The sequence below is a fragment of the Octopus sinensis genome, unplaced genomic scaffold (genome assembly GCF_006345805.1).
Source record: "Octopus sinensis unplaced genomic scaffold, ASM634580v1 Contig13942, whole genome shotgun sequence".
Lineage (NCBI taxonomy): Eukaryota > Metazoa > Mollusca > Cephalopoda > Octopoda > Octopodidae > Octopus > Octopus sinensis.
This window is the reverse complement of record NW_021833065.1, coordinates 30,315-45,327: the sequence shown is the minus strand read 5'-3', so window position 1 is coordinate 45,327 and position 15,013 is coordinate 30,315. Positions and strand designations below refer to the sequence as shown.

Below are 15,013 nucleotides of genomic sequence, written 5' to 3'. Positions count from 1 at the left end.
TTATCATCTGCTTTCACCATTTCTTTAACTATGAATACATTCCAAATCAACCTCATAACATCTTTTCTTCAAGAACATAATTCATTTACATCATGTGTCACTTGTGCTTCACTTTTCATGCAAGTGAGCATCACACACTCAACACATTTTACTCCAGGAAATGCAGATTCAACACTAATGACTTGTCATGTATCTGCCAGTTTTTTTGTTTGAGACAGAAACTAAAATCTACTAAAATTTCTTTACACGTCATTTTTAGTTAAGCAACTATGTTTCCACTATAGTCATTCCAACACAATTTAACTTATAAAAATCTCAAAAGTTCTCCACTATTTCTGTACATTTATTACATCTGTCAAGAAATCCCACTGCAACTTTCATGTACCTAGTACTTGCTCTGAGCACAATACTTTGAAGTTTTATTGTCTCACTATATACTGAGTAAAGCCACATCCCAGATGTTATAATTATTTTGTCCCCTGTTACTAATATTAAATGGTGATCAAATGTTGTTTTACTTAGTTGATTTCCAGGTCTTTGAACTTGAATTTTATAATCTATTCTTCAAAGTTTAGAACTGTTCCTATTGTTCTTGAAAATGTGTCCACTGAGAACAAAGCCAACAGCATATTAAAATTATCAAGCTAATCTATTTCTGAACTTTAACACTATTGCCTAAAAGCTATAATTGAATAGTAAGAGGATGAGCACAGAGCCTTTCTATGCAACTACAAATCCTTGGGAGTGGATCTAGTAGACAGAAACTTAAAAGCCTGTTATAAGCATGTCTCCTTGTCATGACACTGCGCAATAGTTGTAAATAGGTGTAACTTATGTAACAGTGTCTCTCATTTCCAATCCTCTCTGAAAACAAGCCTGGTTATGGGAAAATATTACTTTGTAAACAGGTGAAGGTTTGTAAGAGGAAGAACATCTGGATTTAGAAAATCTTCCTTAATGCAACCCATCTGACCCATGCAAGCATGGAAAAGTGGACATTAAGACGATGGTGATAACATGTAAATTAAATTCTTCATGAAACTCATTCCTAATCCTGACTTTTCTTACATGATTCCTGCAAACCATTCAACTACACTTAATTTTCTTAGTGCTCCTTAGAAAACAATTGTACAAAGCTACAAATAGTACAAGTTAACTTGTTTTTGAAGATTATCCTAAATGAACTTTTGTATGAAAACACATTTTAATTTTTTTTTTATATCTAGCTTTCCATCATTCATATAACAAATTTTAGATGATTTCCCTAACTGCTAAATACACAAATATGAAATATATAACAACATGAAGATACCATTTAGCAGTAAGCAAGACTAGTTATCTAGTTGAATAGTGCATGACAGAATAATTAATAAATGAAACAATTCATATCAGTGGTCACATATATACACCTTAAGCACATTGTGCTGTCCATATTTAAATATCTATAGGTGTATACACATGTACAGGACTACACATACACAAAGCTATATAATTGGTATCATTATGCAATAACCAAATTTATAACCATACCTTCATATCCAATGGAATAGCCAAAGGTTGTGCTTCAGCAGCGGCAGCTACAGCCATTGCAGCAGCAACAGCAGCTGCTGAAGTATCTGTATCAGTAGTAGTATTAGTAGTATTAGAGATGATACTGGACACCACTCCAATGCAAGCAGAATCAGATACACTATCCAACATATTTTCAGAAATAGATTTGTTTTTAATTTTTCGCCGATTTCTGAAATTATATAAAGTAAAAAGCAAAGTAATTAAATGTGAAGAAAACAATTTTCCCAATCACAAAAACATAAGTCAATGAAAGGTTACCTGTTAATATTAATCTTTTTAGTTTTTGGTTTACTGAGAGGACAATTAATTCTTGAGCAAGCACATTCCGTGTGAAGAACACTGGAAAAAATTAAATAAATGAGAATTAATACATTTTAGTTCAGACATTGAGGAAAATATTGCATACTTAACTTTGTATTTTAAGTTAAAAAAACATAAGGAGTGTGATACTGTAACAAAAGTAAATACAAAGAAGTTTACAATTATAGATATGTCTTTTATTAGATTTGACAAAGACTGGAATAGAAATATTGGTCAGTCACTCATAACTGTAAGACACTGATTAAAAACAAAATCAAGCAGTGACTTCCTACAAATTACTTGATAAATTAATTTTACTCAATAATTTATGAAGCATGGAAAAGATATTTTCAATTAAAAACTGTTTAGTAAATTAAAAAATGGTCTAATAATTGCTTGAAAACAAGAGCTTAAAGAAAATCTTCATGCTAAGTAACATGAACACTATAGTCTAAGCATTCAAAATAACACACAATGAAGTTCATAAAAATATAACCTATCAATTTGGCAAAAGAATAAGTACTGGGGTTGATTTGTTTGATTAAACACTTCAAGGCAGTGTCCCAGCATAATGACTGAAGCAAATAATAGATAAAAGCCTAAACTCACCCATCTTCCCGGGTAAAATCAAATGGTATTGTTATTTCAGCACCTTTCGATATCACTTTAGTAGAGTAGATTAAGAAACGAATGAAACCTTGATGTAGTAAATGCCGCATCTGAAACAAAGAAAGAAGATCCTTTAGAATGATGGTGGTGGTGTGAGTTGGTTGTTTGAAGCAGAACATTTATTTTTCATTTCCAGGAAGCCCATTCTCAATAGTTATTATAAGTATAAATATCTAACTGAATTTTCACCTGATCAGATCTTCAATGGTCCTATACCAAAACTTTAACAAACTATTAATAATAAAAGTGATTCAGGCTATCAGTAACTTACAAATTTAATAATTTTAATGTAAAAAATTAATATGTTGGTAAAATTAATATAAAAGAACAATCAGTATGGTTTCTCAAATGATATTTTCATAATCTACAACTTAAAAACAAGAAGAACAAGAACTTATGTTTACGTTAAAATACTATGTATGTTGATACGACATGGAAAAAACAAAACAAAAAAAAAAGCTACATTAACATTTTTATCTACAAAAACAAAGATTATGAAATAATATTTCTATAGCAGAGTTTTCATCCCACTGAACATTAAGACTGAATATCTATGTAAAAGTAAGTTTGGAAAGTATATTCCCATTATATATTCATTGATAATATACATTGGAGACAAGAAGTTGGAAAACTCTCGAACAGGTTGTGAGTTTAAGTCCACTGTTAGCGTTTTGTTGTATCTTTGGAAAAGAACTCTGTTGTGACATGGTCACCTAGCTGTCAGGGTATATGGACCTAGTAAGTGTTCACCAAATCTTGGTTTACCATGCTTTGGATATGGACTGTTTCTTATTACAGGCAGCAGTATGTGATGGTTGGTGTGCAGCAGCCCAACCCACAAACACCTCTTGCACAAGTATCTGCCACCATCTGAATATATCTTTCACTGCTCTGAATAATTTTAACCAAAAGTTGGTACACTGGGTTTGTTTAAACTGACAGAGTGAAAAATATAACATACAAAAGCAAACATGAAAAAGTGTTATACATAAACACAAAGGATAGAAGAGTGAAAATAATTTAGGAAGAGCTGATAAAACATCCAGTTTTGGCTTAAAATTTAAAGTAGCAAATATTTAGAAAAAGTAATGAAGCAAAAATTAATTAGAAATATACATACCTCTGCATTTGGACTGCATGATCGTCGTATATATCTTGAGACATTACCCAAAGTACTTGCATCTATGAACAATTCTGCTCCTTCTACTTTGGAGTATACTAATGTGAATGGCTTCAATCTGAAAATTAAAAATATTGAATTGAAGCAAAATATTTAAAATAGAAAAATTAGATATAATAATAAAAAATTATAAGTGCTTAGAGAAAGAGCACACATAAAAATGGTTGAAAAAAATTAACTATAAATACAAACCTTTTCATAGATGCATTTATACACTCTTCTTTCAAAGATACTCTTCCAACATACTCAGATATTAGTTGACCTTCTTTTAAGTTTTCAGTTGCCTGCAACCCCTGAAAATTAAGTGATGATCAAAATGTGTAAAAAGAACTAATTTTATCATAGTTACAATAAATCTGTGTATGCACAAGAGTGTTTGTGCATATACACATAAGCATACTTTCAATGAATAAATGCAGCATGGCAAGGTAGGAAGCCATTCCTATTATCAATAAAAACTAATTTTAGATTTAAATGCATATACATTTCAACATGTACTTATATAGATTTAATTAAATTTGTATGATTAATACTGGGAAGCAATGAATAATTGTCCTGAAAAGAGAACTTAAATGAGAAAAATAATTGCTGACGATCACAAAGTAACTTATAATTGCACTTTATTTATAAAACCCCATATTGTTGGTTCATATATTTAGTTACCTTAGAAATTGTTTATATTAACCATGTGACAAATTTTAAAATCATTCCCACTCAAAAAATAATATACACCTTTTACTAATAGCCCTTAATATTAATAATACAAGAGAGGAAGAAAAGCACAGACTTACTTTTTTATTTTTTTGTAGACAAGCAAGTTCACAGAGCTGAACCAGCAGCTCTTCTCGCTTTATATGTTTCTCTGGACTCTGCAATAAATAACAAGGAATTCTGAAACTATGTAGTCACAAAAAATAAACAAGGATCACATACCAAAAGAAATAAAATTAATTTTATTAGCATTTCCACTTTAAATTTAAAAGTTAGTAAAATTAGAACCAACCAGCCTCTAATGAAATTCATAAATGAACATTTGTATTCACTTGGAGATTTTAATAAACAGAAATTATGAAATGAATTATAATGTGGTTAAATTGTGAAGGTACTAATTTCCTTGACAGGTCTGCCTATTTTTATTGCTGTATCTTGGACATAACAACTAAGAGTACTTACCATTTGACCATTTACTTTAACTTTAGATAATGCTTCAAGCACAGCAATACTTAAAATATTCCCATGCACTTTCTCATTACCCTTTTCATGCTCTTTTTCATGTTCTTGGACCATTGATCTAAAAAGATATGTATTAATATCCATATGAAAAAATGTTCTATTTTGGCAAATGTAAATATTTCTCAAAAGGAGAAATAAATTTAATTATAAAAAAAAAAATCAAAGAATAATCATGTGACTTACTTTGCTGATATGTTCCATGGTCCTCTAGTATCACCATTGTCAACAGTAGATGAAATCTGAACCTTTCTTGCAGCCTAAGAAAATAAAAATTAAGAATTTTAATAATTTAGCAGTGGAGAAAGATGGTGGTGCAAATTTTATTATAAGTGCAATTATTGAATTAAAATACTTACCTTTGTTCGAGGTGTTTTTTTCGCAGTGTCCTTTGGCATCTACATAGAAAATTTTAATGAATATATTGAAAGCTTTTAACAAATATGATAAAAAACCTACAGAAGTAATGAAGCCCAGAAAGAAAATGTAAAAAAGGCTAGTGTTTTATTGAGGTATTCTTGCTGTAGTCAGGTAACCTCAGACTTCAGTCTCTCACTAACAATTATGCATTTGTTTCTCAAAAATTTGTGTCTTTCAAAGTGTGTTGTACTAATTTCCTTCAGCCTGTATCTATGTCTATGCTATACTGTGAAGAAAATGTCATACCTCTGATAAAGGAGTCCAGTAAATCTATGACTGATCATAATATTTAGTAGGAAATTTGATTAATTATTTCATGTTTTATCCCAATCATATTTAATTTAGCATTTCACGTCATAATTATCATTCACATAACAGTTCTTGAAGTAAGTAGAAAAGAGGAACTTTAGGATAGTTTTTTTTTTATCGTCAATTTTTTAACCGTCAAAATAGTATCTATCAGACCATTCTATTTATTTCATTTAGAGAGAAAATCTATTTGTTAGTTATTAAGATCTCAAGCCTTTCTACATCAAGATATGTTTTGGCCTAATAATATATTTTATTGAAAATAAAACTGCTCAAATTAAGATCCAAAGTTACCTTTTGCTTTTTATTGACTGTTGGCTCTTTATCTTTATTTTCTTTTTTATTCTCTTTGGCTGCTTTCATTCTTTTTTTCTTGACAGGCTTCTGTTTTGTTCTTTTGGTCTTTTTATTCTTCTCTACAAGAGCCATCATTCGGTTATTTACCTCCTCTGGGTCAGTATCAGTTGCACTGGTATCTGGTAAAAATAAAATAAGGAGATTTGATATTACTTAGGAATGTCTTTTCTAGGCAAAAATACATGTTTCCAGATATTTATACCAACTGATGTTTGTATGAAATTAGTTGTATGATCGTATTAAAGATTTTAAAATTGCATAAAAAAAGAAAAGCTATTGAAAGAACACACTGATTTTATTAATGGCCCCCAAATTTCAAAGAAACTGATAAAATTTCCTTTACGATTCTTAATGCAATTAATAGTGCTTTTAGTATTCATTTACAAAAAGCTTTACTGTGCATAAGAAAAAATTTTGTTTACAAAGTTGTAAAAAATCGAAGTATATACATTTACAAAGAATGCATTAACAACAGTACTTCTTAGAACATTGACAAAATAATTACATGTTAGAAGCATGCATGTAAATTTCATTGTAATTTATGATGCTAAAATTACTGTAATATTTATATATTTATCAATTTTATAAAAAGAAATAAAAGTATTAGCAAAAATAATAAATGCATATTTTAATGTGATAAAATACATAAAAAGTTTTTTTAACAGGCCCTTTATACTTCACATCTCAAAGACATTGAAATTTATCTGAAAAATTGTTTCATAATTTAAAAATATAGTATGATTATTTTTTTAGTTTCTAAGTATTCCCAGGTTTTTGCTGAATTAAAAAATTATTTCATTTTCAATCATAAGGAGACGGTTTGCTTATGTTTAGTACAAGTTTCATTTACATTTGTTGACTTAAGCTAGCATATGTATATGATTTTGTTTGTCTGGAAATGGAGAGAGATTCCAAAGTAAGGACATCTTAATTTTACAGAACATTAAACTTATAGATCTTGAAATAAAAATATCTGTCTAATATTTAATCAACAAAGATTTCAAATCTAAATGAATAAGAAAAAAGCTTTTGTTGTATTAATATAAAATAATAAGTATTTTGATTTAAAAAAAAAAATATATATATGCTGGAAAATTATTGGTATGAGGAGTATTCTATAAGGATATTAAAGTTGTAGTAAGGGATGTCAGGTCTTAATCTTACCAGTATGTTCTCCAGTAACCCTGTTCTTTCCCTTAACAGCCTCATACCTGATGTCTGAATAAGAGCCTGAAACAGTTAAAAGAGAATTTTAGAATTGAATTACATAGCTTAAGCAATTTTTTTAATCCATCCCCAGTAAGATTATCACTGATGTTGAGCGTTAGCGAAATGTTGTAACTTATGAAAAACTAATAAAATATAATTTTTTTAAATTCTAAAAACATAAAATTACTGCAATTTCTTCAATCAGAATTTTCATTTGATGCTAATGAATAAAAAAAAAGGCAATATTTTAAATTCTATACAAATAGTATAAATTAACAATAATAATAATTAATAAACTCTGCAAGTAACAATAAAATTAATAGTAATTATAGAATAACCACAAACAAAAACTCCACACATTAGATACTTTTCTCATGAAAGGGAACATTCCTAAGATAAAATTTCAAAAGATAATGTGTGTATATTTTTCAAATTGAATATATATCACATATTTCAAATAAAAATTATGAAAAAGAAGCACAAGCTGATTGCTGAAACAAATATTAATGCCCGAAAACAAAGGCAATCAAAAATGGTTTTTTGCTTTAAGTATAAGAGATATTAAATTATTTTCCTGGGATGCTTAAATAATGTCACATAACTGGCATAAAACATGTTTGTAGAGAAAGACAAATTTGCCCTAGGTGAGATATTCTTTTCCAATATCTATTTACATAAATTCTAAATGATACAACTGAATTACCATACAGATCATATCTTCGGAATTTATATTCAAAATTGTTAAAAATTAATCCCAGGTGCCTGAGCCTATAAACCTTTTCTAGATAATTTGCAAGTGAGAACATGTATGACAAGTAAATTAATTTTAGGTTAGTTCTTTTCTCATAGGAAACTCAGTGTATAATTGTAACTACGTCATTTACCTATTTTGAACTGATTTTACTGTAGAAAAAGCTTTTGAAATCTCTCCAATTATGAAAAGGTTATTTTAAAATTTTATTTTATTACTCTATTTATTTGTTCATAATACACATATATACTGTGCACCACTCGTTATAGGTTGGCAATGGAATGCTGGAAAAAGTATATCTTGTATAATACTTTCCTTTAGTACTAAGATGTAAAGAAAAAAGTGTTTAGTCATCATTTTTTTTTTATAGAAAATCAATTTGAATTTGATAATGACACTTAAAAAAGTATGTTTAATGCTCAATTTTATTACCGGTTTACAGAGAGAGAACATATGTAAAAGTGGAATTTTAAAACTAACTTTTTTATGCTTTTATAAAAGAGTCTTTTATGATTTTTGTAACATACAAGATGTGGCTTTATTTTTTAATTATGCAATATAAACCATTTAATGAATGTGCATAGCCAAGTGGTTAGGGTGTTGCACTCATGCTTGCAAGATCATGGTTTTGATTCCCAGACTGGCAATGCTTTGTGTTCATGACCAAGACACTACATTTCATGTTGCTCCAGTCCATTCAACTGTAAATGGGCAACTCTGCAATAAACTGGAGTTCTGTTCAAGAGGAATGTTGGCCTGCCTACCAAGCCAGTGGGGAAGCATTGTTCAAAAGCTATAACAATGTGAGGAAGTGCACTGTGATCAGTGGTGTGTAACATCCAATAGTCTGGTCAATACAATAATATCATTTACTATAATGCTAAATTTGTTCACTAAGATATAAATTGTATATATATTATATATACTGATTGGATAGTGAACATGAAATATGTAGTAGTGAATAATCAGAAACCAAGCACATATCACTCTTTAATTGGTTGTGTTTTACATTTCTGAACCATTTCAATGTGTTAGTAAAATAGTAAACACCTTTGAGATGATCTCTAACATGGGTACAATAATGAAATTTATTGAATGCTTAAAGTATTATCACTATTATAGAAAAATCTAACATTATTAAAGTGAACTCTCCACTATACAGCTTGGGCAATAGGTGTAACTTCTGTTGTGCTGGATGTCATACACATGGAACAGGAAAAAAGGTATATTATACATAATTAAATACAATAACTAGGTCTGGAAGATGGACCTTTTACAGGACCTCTGAGTGCAAGTTGACAACTGCAGGAAAGTTAAATACAATGCAGAAATTCCAGACAGTTGATGCCTTGGGAAGAACTAAGTGTAGTGGGTGGTGCAGGGCCTGTGGGGTGGACACAACATGGATGAAGAGAACAAGGTAATTTAAAAGGAAACAAATTTCAGAACATTTATGTAAAACAGACAAGCAAATATTAAACTAGGCCTGGAAGTTTGAATCTATGATTTCTGAGATGTCCAAAATATTATGTTTCAAGATAAAACCTAAAGAGATGCAATAAAATTAAGAAAATTTAAGACGATACTAGATAAAGCTATATTAACTGCTATAGATATTGAAACTTTCCAATATTTTTATGAATACATTTTTTTTTAATAACCAAAATTCTTAGACGATCAAAGCAGTGTGGCTGTCTGGATTACAAATGAAGAGAAAGGCTAATTATAGAGTCAATACTATACTTTGTATTTTAAAACAAACTTTATAATTGACACGCACACATCTCATATGCTAGCCTCTTTTATGAAATTTAGAAATTTAGAAATTGTTACAAAAAGAATCACACAAAAAAACCTATTGGAATTATTTCTAATATTTAGAAATTAAACTCAGAGAAATAAAAAAAAAAAAGTGAATTAACAACAGTATCTTTTGTAATCTGCACCTAATGGATTGTCAATTATTTAAAAAAAATATCAAATATTAGCAGTAATAATATACAAACTAAATAAAAACAGAAAATTGTAATTTTATTACAATTACCAAATTACTAAAAAAAAAAAGTATAAAAATACCTAGAAATTTAAAATAAAGAACAATTAATAATTTGAGTAACATTTTTATGATTTGAAACTTAAATATGAATAGTAATTAACCTTAAGCAGTGCATTTGGTGTTCTGCATAACAATGCACAACAATAGAATTACTGTAATAGATACTGATTTAATCACAAGATTTTAATTTTAGTTTTCTTTCAACTTGAATAATTCTGAAAAGCTATTAGCAACAGGAAAAAAAGAAAACTTTTCCAATTTGGCACACCATATTGGAAACCAGAAATATTTTTCTGAAGTAAAACAGTATAAATAAATATGAATGCTGCAAATAAACCTTCCACTTAATTATTAGGAAATTTTTGTAAGAAGTTAATCTATTTCTTACAAAAAAATGAAATTACAAATAAAGAAAAATACTGATTGAAGTCATGCATTTCATTAAAACAAAATGTGCAGTAAATTTTCACATTTATTTAAAGCTTACAATCTTTTCATAAAACTTGCTTACTAATTATTAAAAGAGTTAATTAGAAATATTACATACAGTAATGAATGCAAAGACTATAGATTATCTTCCTTAACTTAGTTAAATCTGGCTTACTTTTTGAAAACATTATACAATTAAATCCAGTTGTAACTAGGCTTAATGAAATGCTCGGCAAAATGTAGTATATTCAAGATAACTTTAAATAGGTTTCAGCTAACAGTGCCTCAGACAATAACTAACTTAGCATCCAGTAAATTATTTGTTGAAATGACTCATCACATTTATTGCATTTATCTTGTTTATTATGTTACAAATAAATAGTCACATATTTAAGAAAATGTTTTGTTTTTCAAATCAGGAAAAGACTCAAACACTTCCAATATACACCAATACATTTTGAAGTCATTAAAAAAATTTGGCACTAGGTATTAGGTTAGGTTATATCTTAAAATGAGATGTATTGCACCCTAAAATAGATTCTATGCAACATATTATATATGAAGAAAAGTATTATTAAATATCTTCATTTCTGCAACGTGTGCTCAAGAATGCCACTTCAAATCACAGAAGCAAATATAGTTAACAATTGTTATCATCATTATTTATGTGTGTGTCTTTGGTCCCCACCACTGCTTGACTGTTATGTCCCAGTAACGTAGTAGATCAGCAAAAGAGACTGGTAAAATAAATACCAAGCATTATTAAAAAACAAAAGTTAAAATAGGTACTGAGGTCGATTTGTTTGACTAATATCATTCAAGACGATGCCCATGCATGGCTTCAGTCTAATGACTTAAACGACTGAAAGATTATTACCAAAAGAATCTAAAAACTCTGAAAATCCTTTTGGAGAACTTAGGTCTTTTTATAAAACATTGGGGACTAGAGGGACTGTTACAAACTATCAGGAAAAGACTCAAACACTTCCAATATACACCAATTCATTTTGAAGTCATTAAAAAAATATGGCACTAGGTAGTAAGGTTAGAGCGAACTTTAACCACGAAAAACATAAAATACATACGTAAAATGCTGTATCCCCACTCACAAATTCTGCCTTGCCTCCTTCTCTACCCTCCTTTAGCCAAACTCTAGCATGGTGCATTTCAATGACTGAAGCCAATGAAGTATGCATATACATTTATGCATATGCATAGAATTTCTTTGATATACTCTTTTCATATTTTTCTCTGGAGTTCTCTGATGTCTGAGACTAACATTATATAAACATTTTTATCATAAAGAATATAACTAAGAGAAATGATTATAATTATATAAAATAATGAATAAAAAAATTAAACTAAAATTTTTGGTAAGAAAACCATAACAATCTGAAGGCAACTGAAAACTATACTATTACAGAAAATACATAAACCATAGATGAAAATTTTATAAGAAATATATTACCTGTTAATTCTTCCAATTTTCTTGTTTGAATAAGACGAGCTTTCTCAACATCAACTTGCCTAGGTTCACATTTCTCACAGAAGTAAGAGTCAGGGATGTTATTCCTGACTCCCATACAGTCAATATGTTGCCAAACACTAAAAATATAAAAAATATAACTTGCAAAATATTTGAAGAATAAAAATTAAATTATCAAGACAAATCAAATAAAAATATGAATATCAAATATAAAACACTAATGATATTTATATGATTACATTAAATTACATTTTTTTTTAGCAACTATATATTCTTGAAGAGAAAATAAAAACAAAACCCACCTGCATTTATCACAGCATATCATATACCCATCATCATGCTGAAGTTCACATATACACCTTGTTATACTATCTTCAGTATCAACATCCTTTTCTTTAACAGCAGGCACAGAGGAGACATCAATTTCCAAATGGCCATTAATCTTGGATGATGGTGGTGGTTGTGTTGGCAGAGGAGGAGGTGATTGGGGTGGTGTGGGAGGTGGTGGGGCAACATAGTTATGGTCCTAGATAAATAGATAAAATATTCAATTCATATTCGCAAGGCTAAAAAATAGGAATAAATAAAATGTGCACAAATGAGGAAATTATATTAAAAGCAGTGGCAATTTAAACTTTCATGAAAGATGACTGTGCTAATACAAACAGGACATACATATAGTTAAAAAAAAACCCTATTACATAGCAGTGATAGGTAACTATATTAACCCTTTAGCATTCAAACTGGCCACATCCGGCCTAAATATTCAACCTGTTTTATGTTTAAACCAGTTAGATGCAACCTCTCACATCTACCCTACATGTCCTAAAAATAAGCAGTCACATCATGAAAATCTCAAAGCTGCATGATTAATTTAAAACAATGTGAATAAGTGTTAAATTTGACAGAATAATCTGAATGCTAAAGGTTAAAAATTTTCCAGAAAAACCATGTAGAAGTAGAGTGACCAAGTGTATCATACTAAATATTCACATGTTATGGGTTCAAATTCACTGCAGAGATGTTGCAGTGTTTTGGACTGAACACTCTATATGTCATAGTCTACTTGCCAAAATATATATACCAAATTGTATGGGAGTGCTGCCTGATATATATATCTGCCATGTGCTTTCATATAAAAGTGGAGTTAATTCTCAGGAATGCCTAAGGTTTAAAGTGTGTTCTAAATTTCTAAGCAAAAAGTCAGATTTGGGATACAGAATTTAGATTAATAAAAAGATGATGTACTTCTAATTAAATCATAACTAAAAAAATATCAACTATTTTGTTTCCCTGCTTACTTTAGATGTATATTGAGAGCTTGTTAACAAGTAATTATATCTCCAAACCACTAAATGCTAGGATATTACTGAATTGAATTGTGTAATTTCATAATCTTCTGTTTAACATAAAAGCACATAAAATAGTAAATAATTAACAGAAAAATGAATTTTTATTTACTTCAGACACCTATATTTATATTTTGACAAATATAAATTATCCAAAATAGAACAGTACCAATAATCTTACCGAGTGCTATTGAAGTCAATAGGATAAAATATATTATGCTTCAGGATTTTCCTAAGTAAACAGTGTGAACTCACTAACATCAAAAGTTTTTTTATTCTAAATGATAAAAAGAAAAGAATTACCAATTTAACTTGATAAGGAAGTCCAAAACATCTAGCATAAGCTTCTGGAGGTGGATAATTTGGATCCTCTTGAGTTGTAGCTGCTGCACAAACAGCTTCTCTAGATTCAGGACTGAAATAAATAGACTAATTGTAACAAAAGTACAGCAAAAAATTCATCTTTAATTATATGTTTTAGGAGATTTGCATAACATAATTTGAAACAAAATTAGCTGAAAATCTATTTGTATAAATTACATCAGTATACAATCTAGGAGGAGTTATTGTTAACTTGATTAAGTCAAAAGCTATACAGGGTAAACATTTTCTACAAATCTCCCTTAAGCTTATAAAGCATCAAAACAAATCTAAAAGTTAACCCTGTTGTTTAATGTTTTCTTTGCTGCTTTTTTTTTTTTGTAAATTATATTAAATTATTATTTGTTAATCATAAACTTACTGAATACCAGCAGCCATTTTGACAGCTGCAGATGCAGGTGCAATAAGTTCCTGGCGGGCTACCAAGCTCATGATGATAGCTTGATATTCTGCTCTGAATATAGGAGAATGTGCAAGGAGCCTGACTTCTTTTTTCTTTGCATGGCACACCCCACCTGTAAATGGAACATATAAATTTGTTTTACTTATAAATTAAATTGAACAAAAAATGAACATGGCATTAATTAAAACCAGGGCTGTGGAGTCGAAACAAAAAACTTCAACTCCGACTCCTCTATGTAATTAAGTGATTGTGGTCTATTTTACCGACTCCAACTCCAGCTACCCCTTAATTGTTTCTGAATTCAACTCCACAGCCCTGATTAAAACTCAAAGAGATTCAATTTATTATAGTAGAAAGTGGAAAAAAGAAAATGGTTTATTTACATCAGTGGTATTTCCACCAGAAACATGAACAGTAATTAGCTAAAAAACAATCAAAACAAAGCAAAACAAAAAGGCACATATAAGGAGACACTAAGAGTGATCTAAAATTTGTGAAAAACTGATTTATATGTATTATAAAATTTGCAACTCTTCAAATAGATAACATTTTTATTTTGGCTATATCCAACCCAAATAGTCTACCTGCTTTACACTCAAATCAGCCAGATCCCATCTATTACACTAACCCCAAAATGTCATTCTAAAAATATACAGTCAGGTCATCAAAGTCTTGAAGCTACAAGATAATACATGATCATTCAAGAATAAACAAGCATTACATTTGATAAAATAATCTGAATGCTAAAGGGTTAATATATCTAATCCTACAGATAGTCACTGATCCCCAAAACATATGCTGCAAGACAATAGTAAATGTGATAACAAAAGATTTTTAACTGTAGCAACTTTCTTTAGAATTTACATAAACCCAAATGGGTTTATTTATATCATTGTGACATGTACTGATGGA

General features: G+C 29.3%; 1 protein-coding gene across 4 annotated transcripts in view; it reads right to left on the bottom strand.

The window, feature by feature from the left end:
- Positions 1-15,013, bottom strand: part of LOC115229957 — a 70,571-nt gene that overhangs the window by 32,173 nt on the left and 23,385 nt on the right. For 3 of the 4 annotated variants that reach the window (XM_036499411.1, XM_036499412.1, XM_036499413.1), the window contains exons 2-16: positions 14,060-14,213; positions 13,621-13,732; positions 12,271-12,494; positions 11,951-12,087; positions 7,202-7,267; positions 5,975-6,156; positions 5,311-5,349; positions 5,138-5,211; positions 4,895-5,012; positions 4,513-4,590; positions 3,914-4,014; positions 3,662-3,779; positions 2,482-2,591; positions 1,831-1,911; positions 1,531-1,741 (exon numbers count right to left, since the gene is read on the bottom strand). In XM_036499411.1, the coding sequence (XP_036355304.1) occupies positions 1,531-1,741; positions 1,831-1,911; positions 2,482-2,591; positions 3,662-3,779; positions 3,914-4,014; positions 4,513-4,590; positions 4,895-5,012; positions 5,138-5,211; positions 5,311-5,349; positions 5,975-6,156; positions 7,202-7,267; positions 11,951-12,087; positions 12,271-12,494; positions 13,621-13,732; positions 14,060-14,130 (1,722 nt within the window). In that variant the 5' untranslated portion in view covers positions 14,131-14,213. The remainder of the gene's footprint in view (positions 1-1,530; positions 1,742-1,830; positions 1,912-2,481; positions 2,592-3,661; positions 3,780-3,913; positions 4,015-4,512; positions 4,591-4,894; positions 5,013-5,137; positions 5,212-5,310; positions 5,350-5,974; positions 6,157-7,201; positions 7,268-11,950; positions 12,088-12,270; positions 12,495-13,620; positions 13,733-14,059; positions 14,214-15,013) is intronic. The other variant, XM_029800216.2, reaches the window with a different exon arrangement.